The following is a 26,869-nucleotide window of genomic DNA, read 5'->3' on the forward strand; positions in this document are numbered from 1 at the left end:
CCGGGCAAGGGCAAGATATGAAAATTCATAAGCAAGAAAGCAACTTTCTTATCTCACACTCTTTATGAAACCGCACTCCCTCCTCCCCCCACCGCTCCTTTTTTTTTTTTTTTTTTTTTTTTTTTTTTTTTTTTTTTTTTTCCGGTGTTTCTGATGTTCTCATCAAGAAGCCGTTTCTGGCAGGAACTCGTCCAAGGGGCACTGGAAACTCCAGATTTAGAAGAAATAGTGAATGCTCTCTTCGTGTCCCACGGCAGCTCTACGGAGTAGCTTTTACTTTAAAAAGAATGCAAGGTGTCAGAATTCTATTTCGACCTTTCAGGACAGACAGAGGGAAGAGACCACCACAGCACGGTGAAAGGTCCCGTCATCCTCTCCCTATGGATAGCTCCAGAAGAAATATGAACTCTGGTTTTACTATTGCTTCATATCTTGGGCACTGCTTCCGATGAGGGGTGAGGGAGGTGATTGCTAAACTGTTCTGTGAGGACAGTGCTTCTGACGCAACCAAGTCTAGCTTAGAGTAGGGGGGTGGGGGAGGCAAGAATCCCAATGAGCAAATACTCTTTTCTGGTGTTTTTCAACCCTGCGGCCCTAAGAGCTATGAAAACTAGCCAGCCGCGTTTACTGTACTTAACATGGTAATAGCCAAGTGTGCTAGCTCGGACCTTTAGTCCAGTCCTTAGAAGGCAGAGGTGGACAGAGCTCAGTCCTTAAGAGTGCTTAGCAAGTTCAGTTACCAGAACCCACCCGAGATTTCTCACAAAGGCCGTAACTAGCTCCAGGAGGTCTGATGGCATCTTCTGGCCTTTGCAGAGACTGACATAAATCTTTTTTTTTTTTTTTAAAGATATAGTAACCAAATTCCAAATGCTCACACATGCTCATCAACGCAATAAATCCAGAGCTGGCTGGGTACCTCACATACAAGAAGCATTATATGAAACAGCTCACGGCAGTGCTGACTTGTGATTGCAAGAACGTGTTTGTAAAAGATGAGAAATACCCAGGGCATAATACCAACATTGAAAAGAGACTGGAAGACCACAGTTCAAGGCCAGCCATGTGCTATGGGGAAACCCTGCCTCAAAAAAAAGTGAATGAAAGATAAGCCGCCAAAAAAAAAGAATCAATAAAGCACAGGTGAAACAACTTATGGTTCACCTGGTCCCTGCATGCTTGTAATCCAACAGTCAAGAGGCACGGCATGGGCTGGAGAGATGGCTCAGTGGTTAAGGGCACTGACTGTGCTTCCTCAGGTCCCGAGTTCAAATCCCAGCAACCACATGGTGGCTCACAACCATCTGTAATGGGATCTGATGCCCTTGGCAGTGTACCTGCATATATAAAATAAATAAAGTCCTTGAAAAGGAAGGAAGGAAGTAAAAAAGAAAGAAAAGAAATGCCTCTAAGAAAGAATGACGGAAAGGACTTGAGAGATGGGACAATTTAATTAGTCAACCCATGACATGATAGATGATAATAGCTAATGCTTGGTTCATACTTGTCATGTTCTAACCACACTACATAAACTAATTCAATATTCCCCATTAGACAAATTAGCTGTCTTCACTACGGTAGCCACTAGAATCGAATTTACAAATCCAGCAATGATGTCACCCTAGGCGACAAGGACCCTCTTGCATATGTTGTTGCCGTGGAAACCATCACACACTCCTAGCATATGCCTCACCTGTGCATGTGATTATCTGGCATCTATGTCACAGCCTGAATAAAAGACAGAGACCAAAGCTTTTCTCCTCTTTCTCCTCTTCCTTGCTTCCCCCCCCAATAAAACCTCTTCTTGTGGGTCTGTGCTGGCCTGATGTGATCTGTCCAGAAAAGAATGGCTTTTAACACCAACAAACAGCTACTTTCTTATCATTTTACTCCGTAGGCTTGGGCGTGGAGGAGCTAAGTACCTGGTGCCTGTGGGTCCGAGAGATAAAACTCGGGCTCACAATTTAGCAGGGATACCTTTACCAGGGATCTCTCTCATCAGCCTTCAACTCCTCTTGAGAGAATTAACATTTTAAGCAAAAGACATTTAAGCATTTTGAGATCCTGCTAGTACAACATTTATCACATTATGATGCTCTCAAAAATATGTGCCCTGGAGCTGGAGAGGTGGCTCAGCAGCGAAGAGCATTTGCTGCTCTTGCAAAAGACCTAGGATCAGTTCCTAGCACCCACATGGTGGCTCACAACCATCTGTAACCCCAGTTACAGGAGACCCGACACCCTCTTAGTGTACACATGCTGCCCCAGGTATACCTATATAATGGGAAAGAAGAAAAAGTACGTTTTAACATGGACCTCTGAGTATTGAGGGAGAAAAAGAGACAGATAGAAAGAGACAGAGAGATTTGTGCCTGTCTTTACCCCAGCTCCTCGACAGAGCCAGCACAGCTAGCTCAACAGTCATAAACACATCATCTTCTGCTCTGTTTCTGTGTCTTTCAAGACAAGGTTCCTCTGTGTAGCCCTGGCTGTCCTAGAACTCACTCTGTAGACCAGGCTGGCCTGGAACTCAGAGACCCACCTGAGTGCACACCAACGCCAGGTAACATCAGCCTTTAATCATGAGACCTTTTAAAAACTAAGTAGACAAGTTGGTCAGGACCTAGAAGTAGAAAAAGCTCCTGTTTCTAAATTAAAACAGGTTAGATTCCATTTCAGAAATTGGAAGGCTTGGAGTCGCTTAAAAAAAAATCATCTTTCCCCGGTCAGTGTGCTTTGGTATTAGTTGAGTCACAGAACACAAACAGAGACTTCCAAATTGCGAAACTGTACGCCATCTGATCGTGGTTGTGCGGGACACTGGGCAGTACAGTACGAAGGTAGAGAAGAAATGCTGACCCATTTTCCATCTGGTCTCCATTCAAGGGAATAAGCATACACTTCATTTTTAGACTTCCAGTTTGGTCCTGACTCGATGGTACCCTATGTGTCCCAGGTCCCTCGGAGTAATTGTTCAAATGTACTCGATGCTTCTTTCAAGTCTGATCTATCAAGTGCCGCGAGTTCTTAAGCAACACAGTGGGTCAACAAAAACAAGATCATGTCAATAATCGGGGGGATGAGATAAAAATAGTGCTACTCGTGGGAATGGGAGGGTTTCCCCTTTGATGTCATGTAAGGACAACAGGCAACGGTGTTTACCCAGCCGGCGCTGAGCCCTTGGCTGTGCTGAGGAAAGCAGCTGTCTAAGAGGCCATCACATTCATTATTTTGTGTGTTTTTCTTTTTCTTTTCTTTCTTCTTTTTTTTGATAAAATATTTCAAAAATGTTGACAATGCATCGCTTTACTGAAATTACAAAATATTGATAGAAATTATTTTCTAAGCCACCTTATGGATGTCAAAACAGAAAAAACTCAGATAAAATTAAAAGGATCAGCACAAGATTATTCTCTCTCTCTCTCTCTCTCTCTCACACATACACACACACACACACATTCTGTTTTAATTTCTTTCATTAGTTTTATGAAGTAAACTATGGCCTCCTAAAATTGACAAGTTGGAGTTCAAAGCCCTGGAGGTAAGTTTTTGTTTGTTTGTTTGTTTCTGTTTTGCAATTCAACTCCATACTTTATTCAGATTTACTGATCAGTGATGTTTTCTGTTCCAAGATCCTATTCAAATACCACTTAGTCAAGGGGTCATTACATCCCTAAATTTCAGATTTTTGTTTTTCATTGCTTTTGAGTTTTAGGGTATGGTGGTTAGGTATTTTGTACAATGTTCACTGGGACTGAGTTTTTTTTTTTGTTTTGTTTTGTTTTGTTTTTTTTGTTTATTTTTTGTTGTTGTTGTTTTGTTTTGTTTTTTTAAGATAGAAGTTAAAGTGGAGCCAAGAAAATGGACCCTGATCTGGAGTTGCTGGTGTCTTCCTATGAAGAGGCAGATACCAGGAACTCCAGTAAACAGGGACAAGGAGTCATATGATGTGCAGCCAAGAAAGAGGCCACCTGCAAGACCAGGTGGCCTCAGAAATGCGCTGATAATCCCATTGAAAGACCCCCGAGCGTGGAAGTCTATCACTCAGAGGAGACCCTCCCAAGGATCAACGAGACCAAGTTTCGGATGCAAGCAGCAAGAGGTTTTATTCAGATACACAGGTACCTGGGGCGTCCTAGTCACTCGGAGGACTGGCGCGCCCACAGGTCGGGGCGGTGGGTTTTTATAGGGCTAGAGAGCGGTAAGCGTGGTTACAGAAGCGGGAAGCATGGTTACAGGGTTCTCATTGGTGCATTTAAATGAGGACAGGTTCAAACAGGGGCCAACCCACCCTGTTCTCGGAATTTTCCACTGAGTGTATTATCTTGAGGTCAGGCTGTCTTAGTTCCCTATTTTTTTTGCCAGATGGCTGACCACAGATATCCTGTTTGTCTTAGTTGTGACTAGTTTATCTCAAACTGACCTTGCCCGGAACTCTTAGTTTCTCTTGTATGCGTGCCTGGCAGGCCTTGCAAAATGGCGTTACTGCTGTTCAGCAGAAACTGGTGGGTTTTCTTCATTCCCCCCTCTGTCTGTATACTGAATAAAATCTTTTATTCAAGGGGTGGATTCTATAGTATCTAAATCATATTGTTGGAGTTTGTGGTATTGCTGGGTTAGGACCAGGGCCTGTATTACCGAGAGCCTGTCTCTCATAAACTGCACCAATCTGTTAAGGATGCAAGGTCCAAAAAGGAGGATTAGTAGCAATATGATCAGTGGTCCCATTATAGAGGAAATAAGGGTTGTGAACCAAGGGGACCTGTTAAAAATGCCTTCAAACCAACTTTGTTCAGATTCAAAGTACTTCTGCCTTTGCTTTAATCTTTCCCTAAGTTTTGCCATGCTGTCCCTCACAATCCCAGTATGGTCAGCATAGAAACAGCATTCTTCTTTTAGGGCTGCACATAATCCCCCTTCTTGTAGGAACAAAATGTCTAGACCTCTTCTATTTTGCAGGACCACCTCAGAGAGGGATGTGAGAGACTTTTCAAGTGCACTGACAGATTCTTCTAAGGCTTTAATGTCGGTGTGCATAGCAAGTTGCAACTGCTTAAACTGGTTGGTGGCTGCTAGAGCTGTAGCCCCAGTTCCAACTCCCGCTGCTATGCCTCCGACTGTCAGCCCTCCTAGTAACAGGGCCAAGGAGAGAGAGACCGGTTCTCTCTTTAGCCTGACCAGTCCCTCAAAGTGTTCGTAGAGGAATTCTGGGAGGTGGTAAGTGACCCTTGGCCATAGTTCTATTAACACACAGAAGTCGGAGTTTTCATCAAGCACATTAGCGGACACACAGGGGGTTAGACCTGTATTGCATGCCCAATAAGTTCCGCTGGGTGCGGCCAGATAATAATCTCCTTTGCTTATGGGAGTGGAGGAGTTGCAAATAGCCCGATGGGTATCAGGGACACTACCTATACAAAGTCCTTGTCCAGTTACCTCAGATAGTGTGAGCTTGTGCTGCGGGGTATCTGAACAGGCCGAGGAAGTACTGGAACAGTTAGTATAGTTCCCTTGTATAGCCACTCCCTCATAGTAGGGGGGTCTTGAGACCAAGCATAGCCAGCATTCCCGGGTCTTAGTTGGATCGGTTAAATTGAGGGCTAAGAAGGCACCTTGGACTAGGTTAAGCAGTCTGTCCCCAGTTCCTGGAAAGCTGGTAAGGGGGGAGTGATGATGGCTAAGAGTCTGTGTACTAACCGGGCCCTCTGTTGAGTTAAGAAGGGTCTTTGGGGTTCCCCGGGGTAGTGGCGCCGCCGGAGGTAGTACAGGTCGGGATGGGGGTTTCTGATCCGAGAGTACAGAGTTTGGCCCGATCGGCCGGGAGTTTTGGATGGGTCGAACCACTTGCTGGAGGGCGATCAGGATACCTGGGTTTGTTTTCCCAGGAGTATAGAGCCTGATTCCCCAGCGGGCCCCCACTGACCATCCGGTGTGCTTTTTACCTGATTCCGTGAAAGTCAGATTGATCTTGGAGTCTCCTTTGTCTGGAGCCGTGAACTTGACCAGATCCCCCCCTTGGGTGCTCCAATACCCTCGAGTATAGGTTTCACAGCCCCAGGACCCACAGTAGAAGCTTTCTGGCCCCCCACATTTCCAAGTTCTACGTTTATGTCCTGGGCAGGCATACCAGTCGGAGTGCCTGCACTCTGGGTATGAATCTCCCTTAACCTTTTGGGTGCTTTCCCAACTCCCGGTGGCCAATATGCAGAGATCGAATTGAAGGTTGGGCCACCAGGAGTTAAGGGCATGGTTCCCCGAGGCCAGAGTAAGCATGCCCCCGGTGTCTAAATTGGTAATAATCCAAGTAATGTTGTATATCTGGTGCGGGCTACTCGCCCCTACGGTTTCTGCCTTCCAAACAAGGATAAGGGCTAAGAGGGCCCACGGGTGAGTCTTATCTTTAGGGGATTTTGAGTGCGCTGGGCTCTCCATGTCCCAGGGCTGGTTTCCGTGTCTAGATGTGCCGGCTTGGCGTGGGAGGCGTGGACCCAGGCTGCAATCCCGTCTACCTTTAGGGCTGTTGGGGTGGTCAGCAGTACGGTGTAAGGGCCCTTCCAGCGTGGTTCTAGATTCTTAGTTTGATGTCTGCGTACCCAAACGGAGTCTCCGATCTGGAATTGGTGGGGTACCACTGGTTGGTCCAGCTGCTCCCTGTAGGCCGCCGCTAGAGGTCTCCAGACTTCGTGCTGTACAATCTGGAGAGCCTGTAAGTGAGCTTGGAGAGAGGGACTATTAGTGGAACTTGAAATGTCGGAGTTAAAGAAGTTTGTGAACGGGGGTGGTGCCCCGTACATTATTTCAAAGGGAGTGAGCCCGTGGGCTCCTGGAGTGTTCCGGGCTCGGTATAAAGCTAGGGGCAGTAGGAGCACCCAATCTCTAGAGCCAGTTGCAAGCGTCAATTTGGTTAAAGTCTCCTTAATGGTTCTATTCATTCTCTCTACCTGCCCTGAACTCTGGGGTCTATAGGCACAATGAAGTTTCCAATCAATCCCCAGCAATTTGGCCACCAACTGACTTACCTGGGAGACGAAGGCAGGCCCGTTATCAGTCCCCAGTACCTGTGGCATCCCATATCTGGGGAAGATTTCTTCAAGCAGCTTCTTGGTCACCACTTTGGCTGTCTCAAGCTTGGTCGGGAAAGCCTCGACCCATCCAGAGAAGGTGTCCACAAAGACCAGTAAATACTTGTATCCATATAGGCCTGGTCTAACCTCGGTAAAGTCTATTTCCCAGTGTGTCCCTGGGCGGTGCCCTCTGACCCGCACTCCTTTGCTGAGTGGTGTTTTCCCTGCATTGACTTGGGCACAAGCCTTACATTTGTCTGTGACGTCCTGTAGGATGGAGTCTCTCTCCAGCAAGTACTTGTCGTGCTCCTCTCGATCTAGCAGGATCTTTATCTTTCGCGGACTGAGATGGGTCAATTTATGTAAACAGTCCAGCACTTCGCGGGTGTATGCCATCGGCATGACAGTCTTACCCTTCCAAATCCAGTTTTTGGTAGCGGAGTCATAGGATGCCCCCATCTGAGTTAGGAGTTTTTGATCCTCTCTTGAGTATTTTAATGGTCTGTTAGACTGCATCACCGGAAGGATGGCTGCAGGAGTTTCCAGGGCTGCTTGCCTGGCTGCCTCATCAGCCCGGCGATTGCCCCGGGCTTGGGGCGTCTCCCCCTTTTGGTGCCCAGAACAATGCATGATACTGAGTTTTAGCGGGAGGAACAAGGCTTTGAGCAAAGCTAAGATCTCAGTCTTATTTTTAATCTCTTTTCCCTCTGAGGTTAATAGTCCTCTTCTTCGGTAGATTTCTCCATGAATATGGGCAGTAGCAAAGGCATACCGGCTATCGGTATAGACGTTGAGTTTCTTACCTTCTGCCATCCGAAGGGCCTGGGTGAGGGCGATCAACTCAGCGCGTTGAGCGGAGGTCCCTGCAGGCAGAGCCTCTGCCCAAATCACGTCGACCTCGGAGGTCACTGCTGCCCCAGCTTTGCGCTCTCCATCCTTGATATAACTGCTTCCATCCGTGTACCAGGTGAAGTCGGCATCGGGCAGAGGCTGGTCCGTGAGATCAGGCCTGGTCCCATGGGCTTCTGCAAGGATCTCAAGACAGTCATGTTTTTCGGTAGCCTCTGGTAACGGAAGCAGGGTTGCGGGGTTTAGGGCTACCACGGGCCCGAATTGGACCCGTTCTGCATCTAGGAGCAGGGCCTGATAGTGAGTCATCCGGGCATTAGAAAGCCATCGATCCGGTGGTTGTTTGATCAAGGCTTCTACGGCATGTGGTGCCCGTATAGTCAGGGGCTGTCCCAGAGTCAGTTTCCTGGCATCTTTGGTCAGGACAATGGAGGAAGGAATGACTCACCTTTCCCGTGGCCAGGTGGACTTTACGGTTGGTAGTCCACCAGTATCTTTTCCCTCCGGTGGCCCCCTGGACCCAGGCAGATTTGTCACTCAATGGTCCCGGGTCTTGGGTAAGAACAGAATGCTGAGCCCCGGTGTCCACCAGGAAGGTGACGGGTTGCCCCCCCACATCAAGAGTTATCCGGGGTTCAGGGGGGGGCTCCTGACCCTGACTTTCCTAATCTTCAAGAGTCAAGAGGGAGATCGGTGGTTTGGGCCTGCGAGGCCCGCGAGGCCGCTTTGGGCAATCTCTTAGCCAGTGGCCTTTTTCCTTGCAGTAGGCACACTGGTCCCGGTCCACTGGGGGCCCCCTTCGCTCCCTCACCTGTCTGTCCTGTCTCTGTCCTGACACTACGGTGGCCAACAACCTACTCATCTCTCTATGTCTCTTACGGTCTCTCTCTCTCTCTCTCTCATCTACTTCCTTTTTGATCCTTTCTTCCCTCTCCTCTGGAGTCTCTCTCTTATTAAAAATCTTCTCTGCCTCTTTCAGTAGATCTCGGAGAGTACTCTCTCTTAGACCCTCTAAACGCTCTAGCTTGCGTCTGATGTCCGGTGCTGACTGCCAAATGAAAGACATCAGCAGGCTAGTCTCCTGTCCTGGGTCTTCTGGGTCGTAGGGAGTGTACCTCCGATAAGCTTCCTTAAGTCTCTCTAAAAATGCCGAGGGGGTCTCCTCAGGCCCCTGCAATACTTGTTTCACTTGTGCCAAATTGGTAGGGCGTCTCGAAGCCCGCTGGAGACCCGCTATGAGCAACTGGCGGTAGAGGGCTAGGTGATTCCTACCTTCTTGGGTTTCAAAGTCCCAATTGGGGCGACCCAGGGGAAAGGCGGCATCAATTTCATTGGGGAGGGTAGTAACGCGGCCGTCTGTTCCCCGGACTTCTTTCCGCGCCTCCAGGAGGACTCGCTGGCGCTCCTCGGAGGTCAACAGGGTCTGCAGGAGTTGTTGGCAGTCATCCCAAGTGGGCTGGTGGGTTGCTAGGACAGACTCAATTAAGGCAGAAAGCCTGGAGGGATCCTCAGAAAAGGAAGGGTTATTATTTTTCCAGTTATAAAGATCAGAAGCCGAGAACGGCCAATACTGCATTCGGCCGTTTCCTCCCAGGCGAAGTGGGAAGGCTCCGGAGGAGGAAGGGGCCTCAGCCTGGGGTATCGGCTCCCGCCTGTTTCTCAAGCGGCCAGCTACTGGTGACGGCGCCTGAGGGTGGCCTGCCTCGTTGGTTGAATCGGGCTCGGCAGGGGGAGTGTGAGGAGCCGAGGGCCCTTGATAAGGGGGAGGTTCTTCCTCTGTAAGGAGATCGACGAGGGGCGTCTCGTCCGGAGGGAGAACCCGAGGCTGAGGTTTTGGCTTAGGAGGGTCAGTAAGGGCAGGGTACAAGGCAGACAGGGGAGGGGTTTCCACCCGTGTGGGCTGTAGAGGAGAAGGTAGAGCGGGAGCCGACGGAAGGGGAGGTTTTGGGGGGACAAATGGCTTGACCCATGGCGGGGGGTCACATGCCAGTTTTTCCCAGGTAGCGATGTAGGCGACCTGATCAGGGTGGCCATGGGGACCTGGGTGAAAAATCAATGCTTTTAGTTTGGCGATGATGGAAAGATCGAAGGTCCCGTCCCGCGGCCACCCCACATTATACTGAGGCCAATGTCCCTGGCAGAGGGCGGTCCACTTTCCCTTGTGGACTTCCACGGAAAGGTTTTGGGCGGCGGTCCGGACCTCCTTCCAATGCTGTAAAGTGAGACTCAACGGTGTTATGACAGTTTGTCCCATGGTGGACGAAGTCTCAAACACAAGTAATAACACTACACACAAGACAAGACTTAAAACACAAATTTTCGCGGCGCGGCTTCGGCGTAGAACCGAAAGCAAAAGTTCAGACGGAGTCGGCGGAGAGGGTTTCCCCCCTTTCTCCAAAACAACGTACCCCTCAGATAGAGGGGCCGCTCCAAATAACCCTACACGGGTCTGAGTCGGGCGGGTCACAAAACGGACCCCAGATGCCTCTGAGACGTCTCCCAGGGCTGCGGTCGGGAGTCTGAGCCCGTCGGCTCCTCCTCGGGTCCGCCAGAACAGAATGGCCAACTAATTCGGACGCAAGCGCAAATTACAGGACAAACACAATGTAACAAAACGGACAAAACTCTGGCCGGCCGGCTTACCTCCCGACGTGGGTCGGTGGTCCCTGGGTAGGGGTCTCCGATCCCGGACGAGCCCCCAAATGAAAGACCCCCGAGCGTGGAAGTCTATCACTCAGAGGAGACCCTCCCAAGGATCAACGAGACCAAGTTTCGGATGCAAGCAGCAAGAGGTTTTATTCAGATACACAGGTACCTGGGGCGTCCTAGTCACTCGGAGGACTGGCGCGCCCACAGGTCGGGGCGGTGGGTTTTTATAGGGCTAGAGAGCGGTAAGCGTGGTTACAGAAGCGGGAAGCATGGTTACAGGGTTCTCATTGGTGCATTTAAATGAGGACAGGTTCAAACAGGGGCCAACCCACCCTGTTCTCGGAATTTTCCACTGAGTGTATTATCTTGAGGTCAGGCTGTCTTAGTTCCCTATTTTTTTTGCCAGATGGCTGACCACAGATATCCTGTTTGTCTTAGTTGTGACTAGTTTATCTCAAACTGACCTTGCCCGGAACTCTTAGTTTCTCTTGTATGCGTGCCTGGCAGGCCTTGCAAAATGGCGTTACTGCTGTTCAGCAGAAACTGGTGGGTTTTCTTCACCATGAATTGGACTTTGAGCTTCGCAAACTACAAGGCACACTTGAGCCACCAGAGGCGTTTCGTTACGGCAGCTAGAGCAGAATGATCCTGTCTGCCCTGGCATTTCATAAAAGAAAGCACTTTGCGGCTTTCTTTTGGCTTTAGTTTGGCTTCTTCGAATTGGGGTCACCTGTGGCCTGTGCTGACCAGTGGTTATAAAACCACAGCTGGCCTTGTACCTCTGGTCCATTGCTTCTATGTCCCAACAGCTGGGATTACAGGTGTGTGTCACCACATCTATCTAGGAAACGTATTCGCCAAACTACATGCATCTAGCTATCTGTTTATTTTGGGAGTGGGTGTGTTCGTGCCATGCCGACGTTTGGAGGTCAGAGGACAACCTTTAGGAGTTGGTCTTTCCACCATGTGACCCTGGGGCTAGAACTCAAGCTGTCAGCAAGTACTCTTTCCTGCTGAGCCATCTTTCCAGTCCATAGGAAACAAAGAAAGAGGCAGGAGGATTAAGAGTTCGAGAAGAGCATCATAGAGAGGCTTAGGGCCAACCTGTGCTAGAGTTTGAGGATAACTATATAGAGGGGCTTGTGACTAGCCTGTGCTATGTGGCTGCATGTAGACTCCATCCCAAAAAAAAAAAAAAAAACCACATAAATGAATGAGTGAATGAATACTAAATGCATATATAAACTTTGGGGAAATTATTTATTTCACTCTATGAAATTCATACAAGTAAGTCTACATTTTGTTGGGTTTTTTAAGATTTATTTATTTATTATATATAAGTACACTGTAGTTGTCTTCAGACACACACCAGAAGAGGGCATCAGATCCCATTACAGATGGTTGTGAACCACCATGTGGTTGCTGGAATTTGAACTCAAGACCTCTGAAAGAACAGTTGGTGCTTTTAACCACTGAGCCATCTCTCCAGCCCAACATTTCATTTTAAACCAAAATCCAGAAGACATTTTTGTGTGTCTAGCCCATCTAGGGATCACAGGACACCAACAGAGAATGATTTTTAACAGATAATCTCCAAATAACATTAACAGGAAAAACACAGAATATAAACTACATGGCATCTGAGTGTACCCTTAGAAACAACTGTATCTAAGAGACTTGGTTGACTCAAATATTGAAATAGACTACAACTTACAATTTTTCTCACCTAAACAACATGTTGAGGGGTGGGAGGTAAGAATCAATGACACAGAGTGAGCAGGAGGTCCTGAGTTCGATCCCCAGCACGAAGTAACACAAAGCACACTGTAAGAATGGGGTCGAGGTTGGAGGGCTTGGCAAACTCGGTGTTTTAAAGATATGAACAGAGATTCGTGTCGGCAGCACAGACAGGCCCCTCCCTCCCTCCCTCACAGAGCAACAACACCTCAGATTTCATAGTTCCTGAACTTCCTCAGGAGTTCTGAGGGAGCGTCACCAGACCAGCGGAAACAAAGGTGGCCACAGTTGGAGTCTGAGAGACCTTTAGAAGAGGGAAGAAGAGAAACACTTCAAATCAGAGGTAGAAGAGTCAAACTACCATAATAAAACAGCTTGGGGAGAAGACTCTACTACAACCATGGGAGTGAGTCTCCAGGATGAATTCTTTTTTTCATGTAGTCCTGACTGACCTGGAACTCACTATGTAAATTGGGCTAGCCTGGAACTCACTATGTAAACTGGGCTAGCCTGGAACTCACTATGTAAACTGGGCTAGCCTGGAACTCACTATGTAAACTGGGCTAGCCTGGAACTCACTATGTAAACTGGGCTAGCCTGGAACTCAAAGAGATCTGCCTGCCTCACACTCCTTGAGTACTGAGATTAAAGTCATGGGCCACCACACCCTGCAAATTATTCATATTTTATAGAAACAGCACTTACATTAGCAATACTGTGGAATTCTTATGAACAGAAATTACAATTCATGTGTATGAGAGCTTCTCATGCTTAATAATTATCCTCTTTCAAACTGGGCAATTTTTTATAATACTTTTACTAAATCTTTAAGAATGTCCGTACAGAATATCTAGAGCATACTCCCCCCTCCACTCCTCTCCTTAGCTCCTCCCAGGTTCATTCCTTACCGCCCTCGTACTTCCTGTCCCTTCTTTAAGAAGTTATCTAAGCCAGCTGGCCCGCACACACCTTTTATCCCAGGACTTGGGAGGCAGAGACAGGCAGATCTCAGAGCTCCAAGTAAGTCTGCTTTACATAGGTAGTGAGACCTGTCTAAAATATACTCTTTTTTCAAGATGCTAAACCAACTCTCATGTCGACTTGACGGTACCTACTGGGACAAGTTTAGGACAGCTATAATACAACCCCACGGTCTTTGACATCTCCAGTTGTCTCTTGTGAAGAGCTAGGTGACATAACTTACCTGGAGAGTCTGGGGTTTGTGGCGAGAGGCCCTCCTCTGGGGACACAGAAACCTTTGGCATCATTTTCTCTGGGGTTGAGTCCGGGTCCCCTTTCTTGGTTTCTCCTTGCTCGCTGCGTTCCTTGTTTTGGACGATGTTGGCGTAAGTCTGGTCACTTCCTTCCAGCATCAAGTCTTTCTTACCTCTGACAGCCCAATGCATTGACTACATTAAGACGAGACATATAAACATCATTTGTTTCTTATATGTGGTTATTTATTGAGGGGTCCATCTGGGGTGCTGGGGGAGACATCTTTCGGGAGCCCATTCTGCTTCCACCAAGAGAGTTCAGGGATCAAACTTAAGGAATCAGGTCTCACTGGCATCTTTACCCACTGAGGCATCTCACCAGCCCCAGTTCCCCACCACACATCCCTGTCGTATAGTCCAGGTTAGTCTGGAGCTGCTGAGCTTTTGTCTAGTTGTATGGGGATGGTTTTTATGATACTCTGTCATTATGTAGATGTAGGGAATAGAAACAGGGAAAAGAGAGGAAGATCATCTTCCTCCTGAAGAGCTGGGGATGGTTCAGTTGCAGAGAGCTTGCCTAGCTGAGAGATCTCGGGTTCTGTCATGAACCACGAAAGGAGAAATTCAAGAGTTAAAAAAAAAAAAAAAAAGCTAGGCCCGGTAGCACTCAAAGACACTCAGGAGGCAGGAGCAGATGAATCTCTGATTTTCTGATTTCATGGCTACCCTGGTCTACATAGTCCAGCCTAGCTAGGGCTATAGAGAAACTGTTGTCTCAAAAAAAAAAAAAAAAAAAAATCTGAGCTTAGAGAACTGAAACTGGAAACTATAAAAGTCACAATTTAGGGCCAGCGAAATGGATTATTGGGTAAAGGAGCTTGTTGCTAAGTCTGACAACCTGAGTTCAAGACTTAGGACACACAAGTAGAAGAAAATAACTGACTCCTGCAGGTTGTCCTCTGCCACAGCAGACACACATGTACACCCATACACAAATAGACACATACACACAAACACACATACAAACATAACCCACACACATACATATACCACACACAAGCATACACATAGATACACATACATACACACCACATACAAACACATCCCACACACACATACACACATACATAGACATGTACACACACACACTTACAAACACATACCCACCACACACACAGTACACATATGCACACACATACACACACATACACACACAGAGAGAGAGACATGCACACCAATAAATTAAACAAATATAAAAGATTTTTTAATCAAAAAACTGAAAATAAAACCCAGGTAATTATTTGAGCTAGGGTGTGGCTCCGTGGAAGAATGCAGAGCCAGGCAACAAGGCCCTGGGTTCAGTCCTCGGTACTGGGGAAAAGAAAAGCAAGCAAACATCAAAAGGCCACCAAGAAACCTGTACATAGGGGATGGAGAGATGGCTCAGTGGTTAAGAGCACTGACTGTTCTTCCAGAGCTCCTGAGTTCAAATCCCGGCAACCACATGGAGGCTCACAACCATCTGTAATGGGATCTGATGTCCTCTTCTGGTGTGTCTGAAGACAGTGACAGTGTGCTCACATGCATAAAATAATTTTTTTTTAAGTTCAAGGTCATTTATCCTTGAATACATATTGAATTTGAAGCCAGACTAGTATAGACATGAGGCCCTGCCTCTAAAAAATTTTTTAAAAAAATGATCATCAGTAGAAATATTCAGTGTTGGGCTGGAGACAGGAACTAAGAGGGGAAGAGGAGAGAAACACATGGACAAGCATGAGGCAGAGTCAGCAAATACCACAGGGCAAAGACCATGAATGCTCGTGTCTGTGAAGTTGGGCTCCTGGTATTTTCCACAACAAACTTGCTTACCAGCTTTCCTTAACACCCCCCCTTGGGAAATAATTATCTTACGTTCTAAATCTCAGCCAACACTAGCAAATGTTTTTCTTTCATCTACATGCCACTGAACATTGGAAAGGGGAAACCAAAACAACTGGCTCACATGAGCCACAGCTCAGCTAGGTAACAAGCAAAAATTGGCTTTTCTTTTTCCAAATTATTATTTTATGCGCATGGGTACTGTCTCTGTGTGTTTAGTCTGTATACCACTATGTGTGTCTGGTGCCCAAGGAGAGTTCGGATGCCCTGGAACTGGAGTCAGACAATTATAAGACAACATGTGGTTGCTAGGAATTGAACCTGGGTTCTCTGGAAGAGCAGACAGTGCTCTTAACCGCTGAGCCATTTCTCCAGCCCCCCAAATTAGTTATTTTTATCCTGACTCACCATGGGTACATTTTTACTTGCCTGGGTGGTTGATCTCTGACCTGCTTGCTCTGGGATAATATCCAAACAGGGCAGACTGTCTTTTCAAAAGCATGTATTGAAGTTCTCACTCTTTCCCATCTGGCTAGAAAAAGAGTGGCCACCTGGGCATAGTAGGGAGCTTCTGCAGATAGCCTGCGGCCAGCTGGACTCCTCTCAAAGATACATCCCTGTCCAGGAACTCAGAAACAATCAATAGGCAAATAGGTTTATGTGGGGTAACGGGATGACTCCCCAACTCCCTCCCCAATACAGCTGATTCTTATCAAACAGCTAAGTTATTTTTTTTAATGTATGTAAGTTATAAAAATTGACAGTAATGGGACAATTTTATGAGGCTGTTTTCTGATAGTTTTGACTGTGATTTAACCAGACCCATTTTCCAGCAGACTTCTAGCCTTCCTGGCCTGTACTTTGGGACTAGAGAGAAAGCCTGGATTCTCTGCACTAAAAAAGGTCTTTGTTAAGCCTCTTGGTGCAGGCCTGTAATCCCGATACTTAGAGGTGGAGGCAGGAGAATCAAATGTTGAGGTTTGCTCTGTTGCTATGTATTGTAATGCTAAATACCAGCCCCAAAGTCTGGTTGCCCCCAGGGACAAGGATATCCTCACATACACCAAGTGATGCTATGAAACCTTGCTCCTTAATTTTTAACTATTGGTTGAATAAAGATGCTGACAGCCTATAGCTGGGCAGAAGAGAGGTGGGCGGGGCTTCAGTTCTCAGGCCACAAGGAGAGAAGAGCAGAGAGGTGAATCAAGGAGACACCATGGGGTAGGAGTCTTGAGAACATGGCCATGAGGGCTGGTAAGAGTAAGAGCAGCCCAGGTAGAACTCAGTTATTCAACAGAGTTATTAACAGAGACACAGACAAAACAGCACAGAGGGCTGGTGTCCATCTATCTCTAACACAGTATGGCTTCTTATGAATACAAAGGTCTTGTATTCAGGGACTGAATGATCAAAGGTGGGGCAGAAATTCCCCCAATTAATTTTTACTACAAGAAGTTCAAGGCCATCTTGAACGACACAGCAAGTTCAAGACCAGATTATGGGGTTCGAGTGTTGCCTCCGCAGTGAAGATCAATTGTTGCTCTTGCTGAGGACATGGGTTGAATTCCAACACCCACGTGGTAGCTCCCAACCATCCGTACCTCCAGTTCCAGGGGGCCCGACACTCTCTTCTGGTCCCATATGTAAGTACCAGGTACATACCTAGTACACACATACATGCAGGTAAAACACGTGTAGACATCAAACAATAAAATAAATAAATCTAAAAACAATTTTTAAGGTCATGGTTGTGTTATATGAGTCCATGTCTCAACAAAAGTTGGGGTGAGGCGGCTCAAAGACATAGCTCTGTTGGTAGGGCCCTGCAAAGGTGGAGGTAGAAGGGTCAGAAGACAGCTACAGTGTACTTATATAAATAATAATAAATAAATCTTTAAAAAAAAAAAAAAAAGAGTCAGAGCCACAAGATTGGTGGTGTGAGAGAAAAATGTTGTACAATGATTTCACACTACGTGAATGCGCAAACCAAATGAACAGGAAAGTTTTCTTTTCAGATCCTAAACTTGTACCTTTTATTTTCAGAATGGTTTATGCGATACAGCTAATCCCAAACCCTAACAACCGTGACCACAGAAGGCCGGTCACCCATCTGACGGATGCTGAATCATAACTGTTAATGATTCCCAGACATAAAAGACTTGAAAAAAACAGAAATCACTACTGACTTAAGATTTCTTTTAATTATGTGTATGCAGATGTGTCTAAAGAAATGTACAGATACGCAGATACCCAGTGTCCAGAAGAGGGGGGTTTGGCTCAATCCCTCAGAGCAGAACTGAGTGATTATAAAATTTCTAACCTGGGGACCAAATGCCAGTCTCAGGCAAGAGTGCTCTTAACCACTGAGCCATCTCTCCACCACCCCACTGCTGATTAAAGATCAGATATTATACAGCTCAGAATTTTTGTATCCCTAATGAAAATCAATCTGGAACCAAATTTCGTACTGCTTCGGCTTTGGTGACAAGATAAATGACGCGGTAAGGCTAAATGACCATTATTGTAAGGGCTCAGATAGTGCATAGTTGGGCTAAACCCAAAATGGAAGTGCTGTGGTTGGAGTCAGGAAAGTGACAGTAAATAAAATGCAATGGTAATACAGATAGAAGCGGAGACTTGGGCAGGAATTTTTGAAAAATCTGTAGCTAACTTGGTATTAGTGGTTAATAAAAATAAATGACTGGGGCTGGAGAGATGGCTCAGGGGTTAAGAGCACTGACTGCTCTTCCAGAGGTTCTGAGTTCAATTCCCAGCAACCACATGGTGGCTCATAACTATCTGTAATGGGATCTGATGCCCTCTTTGGCATACATTCAAGCAGAATACTGTATATGTAATAAATAAATAAATATTTTTTAAAAATTAAATGACCATTGAGTAGGTCACCAGAAAGCAAAAAGCTATCAATCAGAAGGCACTGGAAACCACGATAACTAATTCAGCAGTAGTTACAATGTATCATATTTAGGAGTCTGGAGATACATTTGCATTGTCTTTGTAGAACAATGTTCACTAAGCCAGTGTCAAGGAATTTTGGAAAGGCAAAGACTGGAGTTATGCCTCAGTGGAGAAAGTGCTTGCTTGAGGATCTGAGTTCAAATCCCTAGCACCATAATAAGTATTGGGGTGCTATGATGACCTGTCTGTAACCCCAGCACTCAGCTGGCAGAGAAAGATGATTCCCCAGAGCAAGCTGGCCACCTAGACTACCCAAACAGCCAAGCTCTGGGCTCAAGGAAGAGATCCTGCCTCAATATATAAGCCAAAGAGCAATAAAGGAAGACACTCAGTGTCAACCTCTGACCTCTACACACATGAGCTCATGCAAAAAAAAAACAAAAAAAACACACACACACACATACAGACACACCTTATGGACCCACACACTGTGGATGTACATACGAATTCACATGCAGAAAGAAAGAGAGAGAGAGAGAGAGAGAGAGAGAGAGAGAGAGAGAGAGAAAGAAAGAAAGAAAGAAAGGGAAAAGAATATCATTTCTGACTCTGTAAAGCTATGTACTATTTTTTAAGGAACTATTTTTATAGGCCGGACATGGTAGAGCACACCTTCAATCCCAGCACTTGGTAGGCAGAGGCAGGAGGATCTCTATGAGTATGAGGCCATCCTGATCTACAAAGCTAGTCTAGTGCAGCCAGGACTATTACACAAAGAAATCCTGACTTGAAAAAAAAAAAAGAGAGATTTTTATTTATGTGTAGGTATGTTTGCCCGTGGGAAGAATGTCACATGTGTGTGTGCCCAAATAAGACAGAAGACGGCATTAGACCCCCTGAACTGCAGCTCTAGGCAGTTGTGAGCCACCCAGCATGGGTTTTAGGAACCAAACTCCCATCTTTAGAATAGCACCAAGTACCTGATGCCCACAGATGCCATAAGAGGGTGTCAAAGCCCCTGGAAATGGATTTATACACAGTTACTAGCTGCCAGGTGAGTACTGCAAAGTAAACTTGGGTCCTCTAGAAGAGCAGCCAGTGATCTCAACCAGGCAGCCCCGGTATGTAAGTTTTTAATGGCATTTAGAAGTAATGTAACCCTTTACCACCCTACACGACAGGAATAACTGTGTCCTGTCTCGTTACGGATGCCCAAGCCTTATTAAGTAAATAAGCTCAAATAACAAGAAAACATAAAGGCAGGGCTGAAGAGATGACTCAGAGATAGGGTGCTTCATGCTCTTGCAGAGGACCGGGTTTGGTTCCCAGTACCCACATGGCAGCTCACAACCACCTGCAACCCCAGCGCCACAGATCCAGCGTGCTCTTCTTGGGAACATACACAGAGACAAAAACGCAGACATGTACACAAACAAAATTGCGTCTTAAGCTGGTCGGTCGTGACTACGCCTTTAATCCCAGCACTCGGGAGGCAAATGCAGGTGGATCTCTGTGGGGGCCAGCCTGGTCTACGGAGCTAGTTTCTGGACAGCCAGACCTTGTTGTGAGAAACCTAATAGATGTAGAGATGATGGGGATAGATATATAGATATAAAGAATTTTCAGCAGTCCAAAATTCAGGTACATGAGCAGTCTGATGAGCACAGTTCTGAGGAATCTTAGAATAAGGTAAACATGGCAGCAGAAAGTGTAATATGCTAAACCAAGCACCGTGGCTCCTTCTAAACATGCGCTCTGCTGGTCTCTTTGCTGACTTTCTCCTCACAGGGTTGTGAAAGCAATGACTTACTAATTCCTTGGTCCTTTCCCTCCTGCGGCTTACTGATTCTTCAGGCTACATGGTGAGTCTCAGCCCTGAGCAGCCTAGCCTCCAAAACCCCAGCATCTCCAGAGAGAAACTCACAGTTTTCACCGAGTCGGCCAACGCTTCCCACTGCTCGAAAGGCATTGACATCTGGCTCCTCCGCCAATGGTCATAGCGGGCTCGACTCTCTGCGTTGCACAGAACCTCCTTTGCCTTCTGCAGTCTCTGAAAAGTCTCCACTGGAAAACAAGACGAGAGATGAACACTGCTCTCTCGGTGAGTTAAACTGCAAAACCATCCAACGGATCTTGTCAGAATCTTGACTTGCCCATATACTGTGAGACTTTGGGCTGGTCTCTCTAGTCAGGTTTTAGTGTCCTTGTTTGTAAGGTTATATCATAAAGGCATGTCAGAACTGGTGAGAGAAATTGGAGAGTAAGGGTCTTTGCCTTTGCGCCCTGAGTTTGATCTCCTGAACACACATAATGAAAGGTGATGCCTGGCTCCTGCAAGCTGCCCTCTGAGTTCTACACATGCCCTGGGGCACGTGTGTGTGTGTGTGTGTGTGTGTGAGAGAGAGAGAGAGAGAGAGAGAGAGAGAGAGAGAGAGAGAGAGAGAGAGAGATGGGGGGGAACAATAAATAAAAAGAAAATAGAGAATTCTTACAAAGACAACTGTCGGTTACAAATTAATATATTGTTATGTTAATACTTCATTGGCTGGTAAAAATGAACTACCAGTTGAGACAGTACATCATAATGCACACACAAAGATATGCTGTTACTAGAAAAGACCTCTCACAGTCCTCTCCCCTGCAGCCTTCCAATAGCAAAACCAGTCCTTGATGGCCTGGTTCAGCAGTTAAGAGCACTTGCACATGGTCTGGAGAGATGGCTCAGTGGTTAAGAGCACTGACTGTTCCTCCAGAGGTCCTGAGTTCAATTCCCAGCAACCACATGGTGACCCACAACCATCTGTACAAAGAGATTTGATGCCCTCTTCTGGTGTGTCTGAAGACAGTGCCAGTGTATTCCCATACAAAAGTAAGTAATTCTTAAGAAAAAATAATAATAATGATTTACTCTATGTGAAGAACAACATTATCAACCAACCGAACCCTCCACAATTCCCAGGGACTAAAACACTAACCAGTGAGCACACATGGAGAGACCCATGGCTCCAGTTGCATAAGTAGCAGAGGATGGCACTGTCTGGCATCAATGTCCTTTGGTCCAGTGAAGGCTCATTTTCCCAGAGTAGGGGAATGCTCAAGATACTGAGGTGGGAGTAGGTGGAAGTGGGTGGTTGGGAGTGGGAGCATCTTCATGGAAGCAAGGGGAGGGGGAAGGGAGGATGGGAGAGGGATGGGCTTTGGCGATACAACTGTCTTTGAGTCTTTTTTGCTTCTATAACTAACCCCTCACCTATACTCCCATAAGTTACCCTGACAAAACTCATAGTTTACCAAGTTGGACTTGGGTGTGTGAGTACATGGGTGTTCCCTAGGCTCCTTTTCTGAGGGTGAATAGATGTGTGTGTAGCAGTGTAGCTTGTCCCAGGAAAAGTTTTGTCATACAACAGGCCTGTATGTTGTTCATACAGCCTTCAATAGATTCTTACCGGCTTTGGAGTTTTCCGGATGCTTGTCAGGGTGACATTCCAGAGCTCTGACCTTAAATTCCGCCAAGATTTGCTCAACCTAAAACAAATTTCAAATAAAGAGGATAGACAGAGGAAATGGCTTAGTCCATTGGTTCTCAACCCTCCTAATGCTGCCTGCCTAATACGGTTCCTCATGTTGTGCTGACCCCAATAATGAATTATCTTTCTGCTATTTTATAACTATAATTTTTCTACTGTTGTTAATCATAGTGTAAATACGTTTTCTGAAGATCTTAGGTGACCCCTGTGAAGGGTCATTCGACCCCCAAGGGAGTCTTGAACCTGCAGGATGAGAACCACTACAGTAGTCACGTGTAAGCCTGAAGAGGACTCGCGTTCAATGCCTCGCACACATGTAAAAGCCAGGCCGGGAGCCCCAACCCTGCGATCCCAGAGGAGGGGGTGCGGACATGAGAATGTGGAGCTCACTGGCCAACCAGTTAGTTAAATTTGGTGAGCTGAGACGGTCTCAAAAAATAAGGTGAAGGGCAAGTGAAGGAAATACCAACTGGGCTTTACACACACCTGTGCACAGATGTACTTCATGAGAAACCATATATCTTCAAGTGCATGGTAACCATGCCAACAATTCCAGTGCTCTGAGGCAGAAAGGGGAGGACCAGAGGTTCAAGGTCATCCTTGGCTAAATAAGGAGTTCAGGCCAAAAGCATAATATGTATTTGTGGCTGGAGAGGTGGCTCAGTGGTTAAGAGCACTGACTGCTCTACCAAAGGTCCTGAGTTCAAATCCCAGCAACCACATGGTGGCTCACAACCATCGGTAACAGGATCCGATACCTTCTTCTTGCTCTTTATGTGAGCAACAATGTACCCACATAAAATAAATAAATAAATCTTTTTTTAAAAAAAAAGCATAATACGTATTTGTGTGCATATGTGACTGGGTCACACCGTGTAGCCCTGGCTGGCCTGGGATTCATTATGTAGACCAAACTGGCTTCAGACTCACAGCGATCAGCCTGCCTCCGCCTGTGAGTGCTGGGATTAAAGGCACGTGCCACCAAGCCCAGCGAATGAACATTTTTAAAGATGTGTCCTTATGTATGTGTGTGGATGTTTGCAGGCATGGTCTGGGCACGATGTGTGTGCCTGTTGCACGGGGAGGTTAGAAGAGGGCACTGGATTCCCAGACACCGGAGTTACACATGCTGATGAGGCACAGTGTCGGTGCTGGGAACCAAACTGTCACTCTCTACAAGAACAACCAGAGCTCTTAACCACTGAGCCAACTCCTCTGTGCCCCTAAGTAAGCATTTGTAAATGTTAACATTTTATAGGTACCCCCAGACCCTCTTTGAATAAAATTCCTAATAATACAGAATAGAAAATACAGATTTTTTTTTATCCTTTTTACTCCTTTGAGATATATTTTGCCCATATTTATGTCTATGGTCTGGGAATGTTAAATGATGCAAATGCATAAAATTATACCTATCTGTCAAAGATGGTTGGGATTTTGTTGTGGTGGCTGTTCTGGGTTTTGTTTTTGATTCACCTCACACTAGAAAACATTGTGGGGCCAAGCGTGGTGGCGCGTGCCTTTGAGCTCAGCACTAGGAAGGCAGAGGCAGGCTACCTAATGAGGTCCGAGACAGCCGGGGCTATTTAGAAAGACCCTGTCTCAACTAAGTAAATAAATAAAAGGAGGAGGAGGAGGAGGAAAGAAAGAAGGAATCAGAGAGAGGGGGGAGGAGGAAAGCAAGCATTCTGGGGTCGGTGAGCTAGCTCAGTGGATAAAGGCAGTTGGTACCAAGCTCAATGAACTGAAATCAATGCCCTAGACCCATATGGCAGAGGAAAGAACCAATTCCCACAACTGCCCTCTGACCCCTGCAGGATGCAGCATTCATGCATACATATATACACTCAGACACGTGACAATATTTGTCAACATTATGGTATCAGTCTATGGCACCAAACTCTAACTCCCCAACAGTGCTAACATGTCACTGCTACTTCCTGCTTTTTATTGCTTGAGTCCTGCCAAATTAATAATTTTTTTTTAATTTAAATTTCAATACTATTTTACCGTCATGGGATTAGACACAGACCTTCTGCAGGGCTGACCCTGAATAAAGCACCAAAGGTGGTTAGTTTGTTTTCAGCATAGCCTATCTCTCTCCTGACATCTGCATCCCGCATGCCCAGTGCTGAACACAGTCTGTGGACAGCCAAAGCCCTTACGTCAAGATCCACTAAGCCCTCCCTTCCTGATCTAATATCTAGTAATCTGTCTGCACAGCTGCCTACAATGCCGGTGGTAAACAGAAATCATGTTTAATTTTACTCACAGTCAAATAAACCAAACCCTCCAGAAGGTGAAGGGAGGTTCAAAGGCACGAACACCGATGCTCCCCTGAATCTCAGTTAAGCAGGTGCTCATTTCTAACAGTGAATTAAAGTATACGTATAATATATATTTGCAGGCATATAGAATGTGTATAAAATATACATTATATATGAAATATATAATTATATGTCTGTGAAATATATAATGCATATATGTGTGCATATATGTGTAAAATATATTAAATATATTGTACATATTTATATGTTAAATATATTAAATATATGTATATTATATATCATATATATATATGTAAAAAGCCTCTATTTCTAGTCTTTGACCCAGAATTCTAATTCTAAAATCTTGTCTAAGAAGAAAATCTGCAACGAGAAGAATTTAGCTCCACAATATATGGCTTATCTAGAGAAACAGACTCCCACAGCCTCAGTGAGGCCTTTAAAGGCCAGGTTTTATTCAGAGTAAGAACTAAGGAGCTGCTGCATGCAAAAGGGACCGCAGTAAGCACAGTTTTGGAAGGTTTGGTTTGGTTTGGTTTGGTTTGGTTTGGTTTGGTTTGGTTTGGTTTGGTTTCTTTTGGTTTGGTTTGGTGCCAAAGATCTGGTTCATTCCAACATACAAAGGTTCAATGAATAAAACATATATTTTAAATTAAAACGTACATATGATAGGATGTTTCTTTAAATAATAATAACTATAGATGTCTTTTAAAATGGTCTTGTGGCTGGGCATGGAATCCCATCACCTGTGAGACAGAGGCATGATGTGCTTGGGAATTAATGGCCAACCTGATCTACATAGTGAGATGGTGAGTTCTAGGTCAGCCAGGGCTACATACTGAGATTCTGTCTCAAAAAAAACAAAAACAAACAAACAAAAAAAAAAACAAATACAAAACAAAACAAAAAAAAAGTAACGCAGGCTATAGGACAGAATAAGTATCCCTATGCAGCCAAATAGAACCCAAACATACATATATACATACATACATACATACATACATACATACATACATACATACATACATGTAGCCACTCACGTATGCACATAAAACAAAAATAAGTCTTTAAAAGAATAACACGGGCTGGAGAGATGGCTCAACAGTTAAGAGAACTTGACTGCTCTCCCAGAGGTCCTGAGTTCAATTCCCAGCAACTACATGGTGGTTCACAACCATCTGTAATGAGATCTGATGCCCTCTTCTGGTGTGTCTGAAGACAGCTACAGTGTACTCACATACATAAAATAAATAAATCTTAAAAAAAAAAAGAATAACACATTCGTCTCAATTATATGATGTCTAAGGAAAGCATTAATTTCTTTGAAAGAAAAATCTCCCGTCAGATACGACATCTAACTTGATTTAAGTGATTTGAAGTTATTATGGATTTTAATACCATTTGAAGTTATAATGGTACTATAAGATCCATGAGATTTTTTTTCTGAACAAGGAGAATGCAGACAGGTGGCTCCGTCTCCTGAATTCTAAATCGCAGCCTTTACTCTTTTTCTCTCGACCTTCCTAATGCTGCGACCCTTCAGTACAATTCCTCACGTTCTGGTGACTCCCAACCATATAACTATCTCCGTTAGTTCATGGCTGTAATTTTGCTGCTTTTATGAATTGTTGTGTAAATACTTGATATGCAGGATATCTGAGATGCGACCCCCAAGTCGGTAGCAACCCACCTATTAAGAAATAAAAACTGTATGTGTTCGCCCTCCCAGCTAATACTCTGAAGTTCGGAGTCCTTTCCTCAAATGAACCAGCAAGCATTTTATTTTAATCCTTCACTTTCTCCGAGCAGAGACTCCTTTAAAATGGTCCGAGGTTCCAGGAGATGCGGCTAATGTCAAAGGCGACCTGATGAGAACCTGCGATCCTGCTTACCGAGGAGAGCTCGTCGCATCCCAGTAAGGCGTAGTAGTCCTCGCTGCCCTCCGGCCTGTAGTTCAGGATCGCGTCCATCTACAGCGGATGAATCCGTCAGTCCTCTCCGAAGCCGCGGACACGGTGAGCTCCGGAACAACCACAAAGCTCTTTACATTTCAACAGGACTTTCCAAACCAGCGAGCACCCAGACGTCAACCCAGCCCTTTGCAAACACAGTCGCTCATTGGCTGTTCGCCCAGGCGAGAGCTGCTGGGATCTGTAGTTTGGGGGTTGTTTTGTTTTCTGTTGCCTTGTTTTCTGTTGGTGGTGCTTCTGTTGTTTGTCGGTGACGTTGTCTTTTGTTTTGCTTTGCTCTTTCCCTTTTGCTTTCATTGAAATTTTTTTTCATGCAATATATATTGTGATTGTGGCTTCCCCGATCCCAACCGCTCCTACATCCTCCCCTCTTCCTCATCCACCCAACTTCTAGCCCTTTTTTAAATCTTCTCTCTTTAGAAAACAGAGGGGGATGGGGGAACTAAAATAAAAGAATATAGAGAAAAATCAAGGAAGAGCTACACACAAACAAAATCTATAAAAATAAAAACACTAACTGGAAAACCATAACACATAGTAAAAATGTTAATGCAATGTGAAGCAAAAAGGTAAAAAAAAAATTTAAAAAATTGAGTTCGTTTTGTGCTACCCGCCTCCATCTGGCTTGAACATGTGTAGGGTCCTATGTGTGCTGCCACAGTCTCTATGAGTTCCTATGTGCACCACTGTAGTTTGAGTCTTGACGTGGTGATTTTTTTTCCTATCAGCTGATTGGAGGTCAGTTTTTACGAACTCCCTATTTATTGTTGCTCT

The 26,869-nt window shown here is 45.5% G+C and overlaps 2 protein-coding genes across 2 annotated transcripts; both read right to left on the reverse strand.

Annotated features, from left to right (window-relative positions):
• Positions 1-6,222: 6,222 nt before the first annotated feature.
• Positions 6,223-10,549, reverse strand: LOC308437102 (uncharacterized protein). The gene is made up of 2 exons (XM_080938170.1): positions 9,186-10,549; positions 6,223-8,089 (listed from the first exon to the last, which is right to left on the reverse strand). Exons 1-2 carry the CDS (start codon positions 10,165-10,167, stop codon positions 6,372-6,374), a joined length of 2,700 nt encoding a protein of 899 aa, XP_080794296.1. The 5' UTR covers positions 10,168-10,549; the 3' UTR covers positions 6,223-6,371.
• A 134-nt stretch (positions 10,550-10,683) lies between these two features.
• DNAJC12 (DnaJ heat shock protein family (Hsp40) member C12) lies at positions 10,684-26,204 on the reverse strand. Its single transcript, XM_080938171.1, has 5 exons — positions 26,018-26,204; positions 21,760-21,838; positions 20,238-20,377; positions 13,504-13,708; positions 10,684-12,603 (listed from the first exon to the last, which is right to left on the reverse strand). The coding sequence occupies exons 1-5, from the start codon at positions 26,093-26,095 to the stop codon at positions 12,509-12,511; spliced, it is 597 nt and encodes a 198-aa protein (XP_080794297.1). The 5' UTR covers positions 26,096-26,204; the 3' UTR covers positions 10,684-12,508.
• Positions 26,205-26,869: the final 665 nt, after the last annotated feature.

The sequence above is a fragment of the Micromys minutus genome, assembly GCF_963924665.1.
Source record: "Micromys minutus genome assembly, chromosome: 25".
Taxonomy (NCBI): Eukaryota; Metazoa; Chordata; class Mammalia; order Rodentia; family Muridae; genus Micromys; species Micromys minutus.